Raw genomic sequence first — 12,115 nt, 5'->3', positions numbered from 1 at the left:
TCATATTTTCACCTTGAAGCATGTGAGAATGCGTATAACGGTTGCTTTTGTTTTTGTGGTTCTATAGAGTGATTCATTTTATTCTCATCTGCTTTCATGATCCAAGAAGATACATTGTCAATTTTTTATCCTCTTCTGATTCTCAAAATTATCCTAAGGCAGTGCGTCCTTTGCTTGTTGTGGTTGTTTCTAATGATCCCTCCCTTGTGTTTCTTCCTTAGGAAAACTTGATTTCAGGTCTTGAAGGCGGTTCTTGTTTCTTGCGGGAAGTTGTTTCTTTGTGCTCTTGTGTCGCCAATCTTCTTGCTTCTTCTCCTGATCCTGAGGTTCAGTTGTCTTTCCTAGCTCATTGGCTTTCCATTCAGACGGTTGATTCCATCCCTTATTTTCTCTTGGTGGCCTGCGTCTCCAATGGTTCTATTGATGCTCCATCTCCCAATATGCATGCTCAAACTCGCTCAACCTAGGTAGGTTTTCCTACTTAATCTAAATGTTAATATTCTTCTTTGTTCTTTTATTTATTTATATTTGGTTTAACGGGCTGGTTCAGGTTTGGACTGGTTTCAGGCAAACGTCAGGCTAGCGGGTCACACATGGGATGGCCCAGACCAGCCCGAACCAGTGCGGCCTGAGGTTGTTCAACTCAAACACAGCCCATTATGCTTCGGTTCGGACAGGTTCGGGCTATAACGGGCCGGTTTGGTCTGGTTTTAACCATTCGGGTTAGGTTTTAGAAAACAAAAAGACATCCCATTAGTTAATGAAGGTTTTTTAATCGTAAATGGACAATAATAAAAAATAAAAAACATACAACATACAAGGTTGGATAAATTTGAAAAAAAATAGTAAGTAAATTTGTAATTTTACTATATTGCAGAAAACAACAGTAATTATTCCTTATTATATATTATGTTTTTTTTTGGTAAATTACATATTCAGTTCTATATTCCTATATCTTTCCAATCAATTTGAAGTTCTGAATTACAATTCAAATCTTTTAAATTAGGATTTTCAAATCTGATTTTTTGAAATTGTTAGTATAACCGGGAAACTCACCTTTCAAAAAAAAAATCGTTAAATTAGGGTTTCGAAAAAAGAAAAAATGATCTTTTAAAACTCAATAGCGGTTATAAATTATAATCAAGGAATAAATTAGTTGCCCCTCCTCCATTCAATTTGCTTGTTTTGCAGGCGTATTAGTCTCTAGTGATGGCAGACGACGGGAAGAATAAGAAGATACGAGAAGAAGATGCAAAGGTAACCAACAATCTCCCAGAGGATATCATCTTCGACCTGCTCTCAAAGCTTCCGGTGAAGTTTCTTCTGAGGTTTAGGTGCGTATCCAAATCTTGGTGTGCCCTAATAGACCATCCTGATTTCGTTACAATGCACCTCACCCGATCCATTGCAACAATGAACAACCGAAGCATCGTCTCTGTCATACCATACGAAAGATTCAGACTCATGGAGAATGAGGCAGTAAGAATGGTTTCTATAGACTTAGATGATTGTGAACAAGAAGGAGAAGCGGCGGTTGGAGTAGAATTTGATACTCCGTTCCCGGTTCCTGTGATAGACTACATATTTGTTTCTTGTAATGGTTTGGTATATATGTTTGACAGCATAGCCTCCACTGGATTCGAAGTTGACTTACCCACATTCCTTGTAAATCCATCTACAAGGAGGCACAGGAAGTTGCCGTGTTCGAATCCAGATTTTCCCAGTAATAGTAACAGTGCCTATCTCACTGCTTATGGATTTGGTTACGACCCTATTGCCGAAGATTACAAGGTGATAAGGGTTTTAGAGTTCACCGATCATGGTGATGACTATGTAAACTACCTTGGTTTCGAGGTCAAGGAGTATTCTAGTAGTAGCAACTCGTGGAGAAGAATCGAGGACATCCCCTCATTTGGAGTCCAGCACGAAGTTGGAGTTTTTACAAATTCGGCTTTTCATTGGGTTTCAGAGCCCAACACTGTTTCCACATCCACTGTGATTGTTTCTATTGACATCATCAATGATAGATACCGGGAGCTGCCACTGCCTGATCTTGTGAAAAATTACTGGACCGTGACCGTTGGGCTTATAGGAGAAAAACTTCAACTTTGCGTCCTCTATGACTTATTCACGCTCCATATCGAGCTTTGGGTGATGAAGGATTATGGGGTGAGGAACTCTTGGGAGAAAAAGTTCTTGATCCAGGACAAATTGGTGTTAGGGTATTTTAACAATTACGTCGTTCCAATATGCTATTCAAGGAAGGGTGAAGTTGTATTTGAGACCAGAAGATATAATGATGGGGATTCAGTAGCACTGGTTCTTTATGATCCCCATAAGGTAAGGGCAAGTATTCTTAGGGGTCAAGACAGGTGGAAGTGGAAGTGGAACACAGTATGCATTGGGAGTCTCGTATCCCTTGATATGAAAGATGGAGCAGATAAGAAAAAAAGAAGGTAGTGATATAGGTGGTAATCCTGTAATTACCCAATATATATATATATATATATATATAGGTAATCCTGTAGATAAGATATGCATTAATTTCAGGCTAATGTATCCTTTCTGGAATTATTCACATAATTTCTTTGTGTGTTTGCACTCTTGTTCTTATTAATTATGGTTTCATATCAGAAATTCTTATGAATGATTATTCCATTCTTGCAAGTTGCAACCATCTAGAGTTGTAATGAAATCAATCAACGTTAAAGTTTAAACATTCTAAATAAAGGATAAGAACGGGAGCATTAGTGATGTGAACACAAGGACCCCTTGGGACGAAAGCTCAAGTGGGGAGGATGGCTCCAAGAAGCCGCCTTAAGCTGGCCAAACCTCTTTATAAGGGTATTTGGGCATTTTAGCCCTTATTTTAGTTCTAAATTAATTTTAGAATTTTGCCAATCCGACCCCCCAAACCCTAATGACCTTCTGTCTCAGTTTCAGCCCCATCTGACCAGCCAAACCCTAGATCTGCTCATCTTTGTTATTATCACCGAACTTCCCTCCAAAATCAAGAGCTCCAATATTTCCCAGACCAATCATCCAAAATCATTAAAACTTGAAAAGATTACTCTAAAGATCAAAATATAAGTTCCTTTCAAATTTTATCCCATTCCCCAAAGTTTTGATCCCATATCAAGCAATTGCTTAGCCTCCAATGGGATGGCCAAGGTATCCTTCATACCCTAGGTATCCTTCTATCTCCCATCAAACAAACCAAATCCCAACCAGGGAGCTAGAACAGAGGTTTTAGGAACCAGTTGAGGAACAAGCACTAATATACTGTAAAGCAAACATTTCAAGAAACTCTTTCTTGGTCCCATATGAGTTGATTCTATTAAAAATGATCTTGGAAGAAGTAGCTCTCATTGAAGAGGGGCTGCATCAATACCACTGTTGCCAAAAAAATAGTTATAAAAAGGGCCCAGTTTTATGTGACGGTGGAAGATACCTACAATAATGGCCGCCCATGTGCTTGGAACAGGACGAAGGAACATTGAAAGTATAGGAGTGACATCTAAGGGTTTGGTAGAAGTATATGTTTATGTGTTACCTATACCCATATTAATGCTTGTATATGTAAATATATACCTATACCCATATCTTATATATATATATATATATACACCTATACTCAAATCAATGCATTCAAGCATAAAACTGGCTATCAACAATTGTGGGATAATTGTTACAGAATCCAGATGAAATTAGCAAATTCATATTCAAACAGAAAATAGCACCACAATAGATAGCATCCAGATGTACCCTTAGGTCATCTCTAGCATAATTATTTCATATTGCATTGATTTGTTTCTATGTTGTATGTGAGCACATAAAATTATCAATTCTGTATTAGAGTTAGATACTGCATTTCTCCAGTGCCTCGGTCACCTAGTCGCCTAGACAACTGGGCAATAAACTCAAAGTGATGAAATCAGGTTCTCCAATCGGAAGTGGAAGTAGTTGTCCTATATATTTTACATATTACATAATCCACAACCACAATAAGACATGCAAAAGTAAATTGGATAACCTAAATCTCACATACGTTCCAGAAGTGAGAAGTAACTGTTGGATTTTTTGTTTTAAAATAAAATAATATTATAATATAATATAGGGTAATTACTATTGCCCCTTGTACTTTGGTTTTATTACTAATCAAACCTCTTTCTTTATAAAATTACTGTTGGCCCCCTCACTTCTAACGGTGTTAAGTTGTTGTTAACGTCAAATATGTAATGTCTATTTTGTCTTTCATTAAAATTAAGAAGTTAAAAGATATGACATTACCCTCATTTTTAGAAACTATACTGAATGTCAATTATATCCTTAAAATCTTATATTTTACAATAAATTTTGGCTTTGGTGGGACGACACACTTTGTACAATGGTTAGCATATATTAGGAGGTTTTCAATTTTCAACTTTGAATTGCATTTGATATTTCTAATATTTTAGTTTCTATTTTAAGTTTTATTTAATCACATATTTCCATTATTCGGCGATTTCTTTTTAGAGAAGAAAAATCAAGTTTTTTCTTTATTGGTAGTTTCTTTTTAGAAAAGAAAAATTAATTTAAAGTTAATTTTTCTCCATAGTTAATTAAGGATAGTATTATAACTTGCAAAAGAGTAAATTAGTAAAGAGATAATTGTAGGGTTATTTTTGGGTTTTTGGAAAAATATATAGATGCCACATCATCAGTAAACTAACTGAGCTTATTGGAAGGGGGCATTATTAATTTTAGACAAAGTTAAAGGTTGGATTAGTAATTTTAAAAAGTAGAGGGGATAAAGTAGTAATAAAATCAGAGTACTAGAGGGCAACAATAATTATCCCTATAATATACTATTTAGTTAAGTTTCAAAACATTAAAACTCTATCTCCCTAGTTTTGTTTTAGGACTCTTGTTTAATTCTTACTCTATAGGACTCTTCTGGATATATAGATTCCAATCTTAAAGGGTTTTTGCAATTCGGCATATATATTAGGTAATTTAATTTATCATATGTGTTTAGTCCCACATCGGATGGAGCTAACGATTATATGGTTTATATATACATACATAGATCCTAAGCGGGGTGTATGCCGGTAGAGAGCTAAGTGTGGATCACGGGCAGCACGGGGGGCGCCGGGGGGGGGGGGGGGGGGGGGGGGGCGGCCCAACCACCAAATAATAATACTACAGATTAAATGGACCATGTGGGTGGCGTGGATCCAAAAAACCCGGTTTTGAGTTTTGCAGTAGGGATGTGACTGATCATACAGTCACAACTCTCTAAAGGTGTCCATACGAACCTATAAATAGAGGTGAAGCTCTGAACAAAGGAGTTACTCTGATTTTGGTGAAAAAAACAGAAATTCGTATTCTAGAGTTAGAAAAATTTCCGTTTTTGTTTTCTTCATTCCTGTGCTGTGTACTACTTTCGTATCTCCTTAGCAAGTAGTATTTGTTGGAGTGCTAGCCTTCATATCTAGAAGTTGTTGTATCTTGGAGGTGAGAACGTCAAGGTTAAACCTAGTCTGCATCAAAGGGGGCGTTCAAATACCTTAAGGAAAAGTACTGTACGTACACCTCAACTCACCCTGTTCGAGTTCGTGCTGATTTTCCTTTGCCTCTTCTACTACATTTGGGTAAGTGATTCTGACATAAGGTATACTTTATATATTTGTTTCTCCTTGATTTTGTTATTGGTCTGTCTATACTGTGCCTTTGGTCTTCTGGTTCTAAGAGTAACCAGATCCTAAGATTGTTGGAACATCTGTGCTTTTGGTGGGTTTTCCTCCAACTATACCATGCAATGGCGGGGCCATATTCAGCATCAATTGCTTCAGAAGCTTCGCCAAATGATCCTTTTCATGTGGGGATGTCTCCAGAAATAAAAAAAAATCAAGAAACATATCCGAGAATAAACATGTAGATGTTGCTTGATCTGGAAGCCCAAGGAAATACATGTGAACAAGGTATAAGTTTCATGAAAGATTTGATCTCATAGGTTATCAAAGTGACATGTCCTACGATATACATTTTTGTCCAATTTGCAACCAAAATTTTGGTCTCCTGTACATCATAAATACTCAGTTAAATTTTTTACAGCCTTAATTATAAACAGTAAGATATCAGTTACCTGGGAATTCCTAATAACACACTATGAAATGACTCACATATGCTACTTAAAATTTGACACAACTAATTCTAACTTATTTGAACCAGTTGAAACTCTAAAACTTGAAAAATGGTTAAGCTATTTTTGTACTCAGCCTTGGTACCCTATTCAAGGCCCGATACAAATGCGCCTGTGGAATTAGAGGTCCATAACCTATATAACCCAATTAATCCTAGGCTTGAGACGGTATTTTGAAAACGAATTATCTTGAAAAAAACAACCATTTCCTTTTTTCCCGCCGCGGGGGGGGGAAAAAAAAAACCCTTTCTTCCCCCACAAAATCTCTCTCCCGGGGGGCCCGCGGGGGGGGGGCCGAAGAGTCCCGCCCCCCCCCCAGAAAAAAAAAAAAAAAAGGTTGGCCGAAATCCTTTCTTTTTTCGGCGGGCAGGATTTTTTTTCTCCCTCCCCCCGCGCGTGGCTGGGGGGGGGGGGGGAATAGTAAGGGAAAATAAGCACAAATTGGTGGTGGATCAGCATCAACTGTAAACCAGGTCATGGGGTTCAGTCAGGGTTGCGTTCCTCAGCAGTTAAGTGCCTCAGCAGTAGGCTGAACTCTCTTGTTGAAAACATTACGTGCTCAATGGCACCTATAATGGCACAACCTCATTTATCATTCTCATTCTCCACAAAAGCATTGAAGGGTACCCACTGCACTACTTGATGTGTCTACAAAGTGATCTGGACCTTTCTGTTTGGAGAAATATCAATGATGGGAGATAAGTCTGGCCCATTTAGTTGAAGATGGAACAGCTAGCTCATGGTGTAGCCTCAGGTAACTAAGGGCCAGCTAACCAAGATCTTGATCAGAACTAACTTTAAAGCCAAACTTAAACAAGTTAGGTGCGTACGAAGGATTTTGAGGTGTGATATATCCTCAAACGGCCGGGCTCTTCCCTATGGCTACTAATGCAGATGATTAAATGGAAGATTCAAAAGGTTTAAGGTGCAATAGATTAGGTCAGGTTACAGTTCAAAGGTAACAGAAGGTCTCTTGTTTAAGGGTGCAACAAAAGTAAATGTAATGATGGATTTTAAGGATTCGGAGGTCTCAAAATAGGTTAAAATTTTGATAGAATGGGGAACTCATGACTGAGTTTGTCCTCCAAATTTGCTTGAATTTTGACAGTTGGTTGAGAAGTTATGAAGTTTCTTGGTTTTAGGTCAACAAACTAGGATTGCAATCAAGAAAAGGCAGAATATAGGAAAAATACCGCTCCCTCCGCGGCCCCCAAGAACTCGTAATTTGATCCATGGGTATCTTAATAATTTTGCTCAAAATTGTGACAATTAGGTAAGGGTCCCATCAAATCTAGCATGTAGTTTACTTTCGACATATTTTTGTTTTATTTTTTTCTGATTATTATTTTGCAGGTTAAAGAGTCTTTGTCTAGGTGAAATTCCCAATTAGTTTCGGATCCCACAATATGAGTCCACTTTATTTTCCTTATTTTTAAGACTCCATATCTACTCTTAGAATTTGAATTGAAGTCCTATAGAGTTAGTTACTGAAATTTTATTGTTTGAGTCAAAATCTTAGTCAAGAGTAGTTGAGATAGTTTTGGATAGGCCAATTAGAGTGCCAGTTGGTTTTCAAACCTGAAGTTTTTTTCTGTCTTTATTTTGAGGCTATAAATAAAGCTTCTAGCCATGTAATATTTGAGACGAATTACATGAAATTAAATATGAGTTTGAAGGCAAGTCATGTCGTGGCTTCTTGGGAAGGCACGACGGTTGTGTGAGAACTTCTTCAATTTTAGCAAGTGTTCTTCAATTCCAATAGTAATTCAACCATAACAATAGTCTTTAACCATCTCCAAGTGAACATCATCCCCAACCCCTTCCCTAGCCTTCTCTCTACTTTCCCCATCCATCGTACCTTTTTTTTTTTGTTTTCTTGAATTTTTTGACTTATCTTGAGACCCAAATTTCAAGATTAGATTTACACCAATCTAACAGATAGATCTATCCCAAACTTTATAGGCATCATCCCCTCAACCTTATTGACCTTAGATCCCAATTTTATCCAAAATTTATTGGCTTCTTGGGAAGGCATGACGGTTGTGTGAGAACTCCTTCAATTTCAGCAAGTGTTCTTCAATTCCAACAGCAATTCAACCATAACAACAGTTTTTAACCATATCCAAATGAACATCAGCCCCAACCCCAACCCCATCCCTAGCCTTGCCTCTACATCCCCCCATCCATCATACCTTTCTTTTTTAATTTCTTGAATTTTTGGACTTTTCTTGGGACCCAAATTTCAAGGTCAAATATAAACCAATCTAACTGTTAGATCTATCCCAAACTTTATGAGCATCATCCCCTCAACCTTAGTGACCTTAGGTCCCAATTTGACCCTATTCTGACCATCTGATTTCAAGATGTTAGAAATCAAGCTCTAAGAATGATAGTAGCCGAACTGAAGAAGCAAGCAAGGAAGAAGAGAAAGTAGGAGGAGAATAAGAGAGAACAACAACAGCCTGCGATTCTGGATTAACTTCCAAGAATTGTGGGCTCGTGTATTTATAGCCTTCAAACTCAAATTACAACTTGAAGAGGCAAGTAACCTTGTCCTTTAAATAAAGAAACAAAATTACATGTAAATGACATAATAAACTAACCAAATATTTTACCCAAAATAGAAAGTATGAAAAATAGTAACAAACTGAAAATAAAAATTAAACTTAAATAGAAGCTCTGATTCTCCAAAGCACCAATGCTGCTTCTCCAAAATAGAAAAGAAACTTGGGCAATTAAGACTGTAGCTCCCAACCTTATGCACTAAGACTTGCACAATTCTCAACACTCCCTCAAGCTAGAGCATATAAATCAAAGGCTCCAACTTGTAGACCTACAATAACATATATTAAAGTTCCATCAGCTCGAACCCAAGTAGCAATAGCAGACGCCAATAAACATTGAGAGAAATTCACCTAGTGACCCAGGAGATAATCAACATCATTTTAAAAAAAAAAAACTTTAATTCTTTTTATTAAAAGAACCATCCAATAATGAGAACAATTGGCGATATATATATATATATATATATATATATATATATATATATATATATATATATATATATAATAGCATCAAAGGCATTGTTCAAATAATACCAATTGTAGGGAGGAACCTACACTAAGAGATAAAAATTGTGGCTCCAATGTCCACACATAACTCTTGCAAGAATGCAAAGTAATAAGCAAAGTTATGGGTAGGTAAAAGGTTGGTTACTATGAGCCAAATAATGTAATTTGTTCAAAAAAAAAAAAAAAAATAATAATAATGTAATTTGTTCACTGTATGCGTGAATCATATTTTCACCTTGAAGCATGATAGAATGCGTACATTGGTTGCTTTTGTTTTGTGGTTCTATAGAGTGATTCATTTTATTCTCATCTGCTTTCATGATCCAAGAAGATACATTGTCAATTTTTTATCCTCTTCTGATTCTCAAAATTATCCTAAGGCAGTGCGTCCTTCGCTTGTTGTGGCTGTTTCTAATGATCCCTCCCTTGTGTTTCTTCCACAGGAAAACTTGATTTCAGGTCTTGAAGGTGGTTCTTGTTTCTTGCGAGAAGTTGTTTCTTTGTGCTCTTGTGTCGCCAATCTTCTTGCTTCTTCTCCTGATCCTGAGGTTCAGTTGCCTTTCCTGGCTCATTGGCTTTCCATTCAGACGGTTGATTCCATCCCTTATTTTCTCTTGGTGGCCTACGTCTCCAATGGTTCTATTGCTGCTCCATCTCCCAATATGCATGCTCAAACTCGCTCAACCTAGGTAGGTTTTCCTACTTAATCTAAATTTTAATATTCTTCTTCGTTCTTTTATTTATTTATTTTTAGTTTAACGGGCTGGTTCGGGTTTGGACTGGTTTCAGGCAAACGTCAGGCTAGCGGGTCACACATGGGATGGCCCAGACCAGACCGAACCAGTGCGGCCTGAGGTTGTTCAACTCAAACACAGCCCATTATGCTTTGGTTCGGACAAGTTTGGGCTATAACGGGCCGATTTGGTTTGGTTTTAACCATTCGGGTTAGGTTTTGACCTTAATACTAACCTAACCCATTTTAACCGTTCGGGTTAGGTTTTAGAAAACAAAAAGACACCATCCCATTAGTTAATGAAGGTTTTTTAATCATAAATGGACAATAATAAAAAATAAAAAACATACAACATAGAAGGTTGGATAAATTTGAAAAAAAATAGTAAGTAAATTTGTAATTTTACTATATTGCAGAAAACAACAGTAATTATTCCTTATTATATATTATGTTTTTTTTTTTTTTTTGGTAAATTACATATTCAGTTCTATATTCCTATATCTTTCCAATCAATTTGAAGTTCTGAATTACAATTCAAATCTTTTAAATTAGGGTTTTCAAATCTGATTTTTTGAAATTGTTGGTATAACCGGGAAACTCACCTTTAAAAAAAAAATCGTTAAATTAGGGTTTCGAAAAAAAAAATGATCTTTTAAAACTCAATAGCGGTTATAAATTATAATCGAGGAATAAATTAGTTGCCCCTCCTCCATTCAATTTGCTTGTTTTGCAGGCGTATTAGTCTCTAGTGATGGCAGACGATGGGAAGAATAAGAAGATACGAGAAGAAGATGCAAAGGTAACCAACAATCTCCCAGAGGATATCATCTTCGACCTGCTCTCAAAGCTTCCGGTGAAGTTTCTTCTGAGGTTTAGGTGCGTATCCAAATCTTGGTGTGCCCTAATAGACCATCCTGATTTCGTTACAATGCACCTCACCCGATCCATTGCAACAATGAACAACCGAAGCATCGTCTCTGTCATACCATACGAAAGATTCAGACTCATGGAGAATGAGGCAGTAAGAATGGTTTCTATAGACTTAGATGATTGTGAACAAGAAGGAGAAGCGGCGGTTGGAGTAGAATTTGATACTCCGTTCCCGGTTCCTGTGATAGACTACATATTTGTTTCTTGTAATGGTTTGGTATATATGTTTGACAGCATAGCCTCCACTGGTTTCGAAGTTGACTTACCCACATTCCTTGTAAATCCATCTACAAGGAGGCACAGGAAGTTGCCGTGTTCGAATCCAGATTTTCCCAGTAATAGTAACAGTGCCTATCTCACTGCTTATGGATTTGGTTACGACCCTATTGCCGAAGATTACAAGGTGATAAGGGTTTTACAGTTCACCGAACGTGGTGATGACTATGAAAACTACATTGGTTTCGAGGTCAAGGTGTATTCTAGTAGTTGCAACTCATGGAGAAGAATCGAGGACATCCCCTTATTTCGAGTCCAGCACCAAGTTGGAGTTTTTACAAATTCGGCTTTTCATTGGGTTTCAGAGCCCAACACTATTGTTTCCACATCCGCATCCACATCCACTGTGATTGTTTCTATTGACATCATCAATGATAGATACCGGGAGGTGCCACTGCCTGATCTTGTGAAAAATTACCGGACCATGACCGTTGGCGTTATAGGAGAAAAACTTCAACTTTGCGTCCACTGTTTCACGCCCCATATCGAGCTTTGGGTGATGAAGGATTATGGGGTGAAGAACTCTTGGGAGAAAAAGTTCTTGATCCAGGACAAATTGGCGTTAGGGTATTTTAACAATTACGTCGTTCCAATATGCTATTCAAGGAAGGGTGACGTTGTATTTCAGACAAGTAAATACAATGATGGGGATTCAGTAGAACTGGTTCTTTATGATCCCCATAAGATAAGGGCAAGTATTCTTAGGGGTCAAGACAGGTGGAACACAATATGCATTGGGAGTCTCGTATCCGATGATATGAAAGATGGAGCAGATAAGAAAAGAAGAAGGTAGAGATATAGGTAATCCTGTATATAAGATATACATTTCAGGCTAATGTATCATTGTTCACATAATTTCTTTGTGTGTTTGCACTCTTGTTCTTATTAATTATGGTTTCATCTCAAAACTTCTTATGAATG

General features: G+C 37.3%; 2 protein-coding genes across 2 annotated transcripts; both read left to right on the top strand.

The window, feature by feature from the left end:
* The first annotated feature begins 1,209 nt into the window (after positions 1 to 1,209).
* On the top strand, positions 1,210 to 9,944 carry LOC149023063 (F-box protein CPR1-like). Its single transcript, XM_089147756.1, has 2 exons — positions 1,210 to 2,340; positions 9,699 to 9,944. The coding sequence occupies exons 1-2, from the start codon at positions 1,210 to 1,212 to the stop codon at positions 9,942 to 9,944; spliced, it is 1,377 nt and encodes a 458-aa protein (XP_089003882.1).
* A 795-nt stretch (positions 9,945 to 10,739) lies between these two features.
* LOC149023062 (F-box protein CPR1-like) lies at positions 10,740 to 11,987 on the top strand. Its single transcript, XM_089147755.1, has one exon. The coding sequence runs from the start codon at positions 10,740 to 10,742 to the stop codon at positions 11,985 to 11,987; it is 1,248 nt and encodes a 415-aa protein (XP_089003881.1).
* The last annotated feature ends 128 nt before the right edge of the window (positions 11,988 to 12,115 follow it).

Source organism: Hakea prostrata, chromosome 3 (assembly GCF_041222555.1).
Source record: "Hakea prostrata isolate BN-2017 chromosome 3, UWA_Hpros_2, whole genome shotgun sequence".
In the NCBI taxonomy this organism is placed as follows: domain Eukaryota; kingdom Viridiplantae; phylum Streptophyta; class Magnoliopsida; order Proteales; family Proteaceae; genus Hakea; species Hakea prostrata.
The sequence above is the reverse complement of the archived record's forward strand: the minus strand, read 5'-3'. Positions and strand labels throughout refer to the sequence as shown.

Coding starts and splice junctions, on each gene's coding strand:
- LOC149023063 (XM_089147756.1), top strand. CDS start 1,210: ATGGCAGACGACGGGAAGAATAAGAAGATACGAGAAGAAGATGCAAAG. Junction 2,341..9,698: donor TTCTTTATGATCCCCATAAG/GTAAGGGCAAGT, acceptor TTTCTTCCACAG/GAAAACTTGATTTCAGGTCT.
- LOC149023062 (XM_089147755.1), top strand. CDS start 10,740: ATGGCAGACGATGGGAAGAATAAGAAGATACGAGAAGAAGATGCAAAG.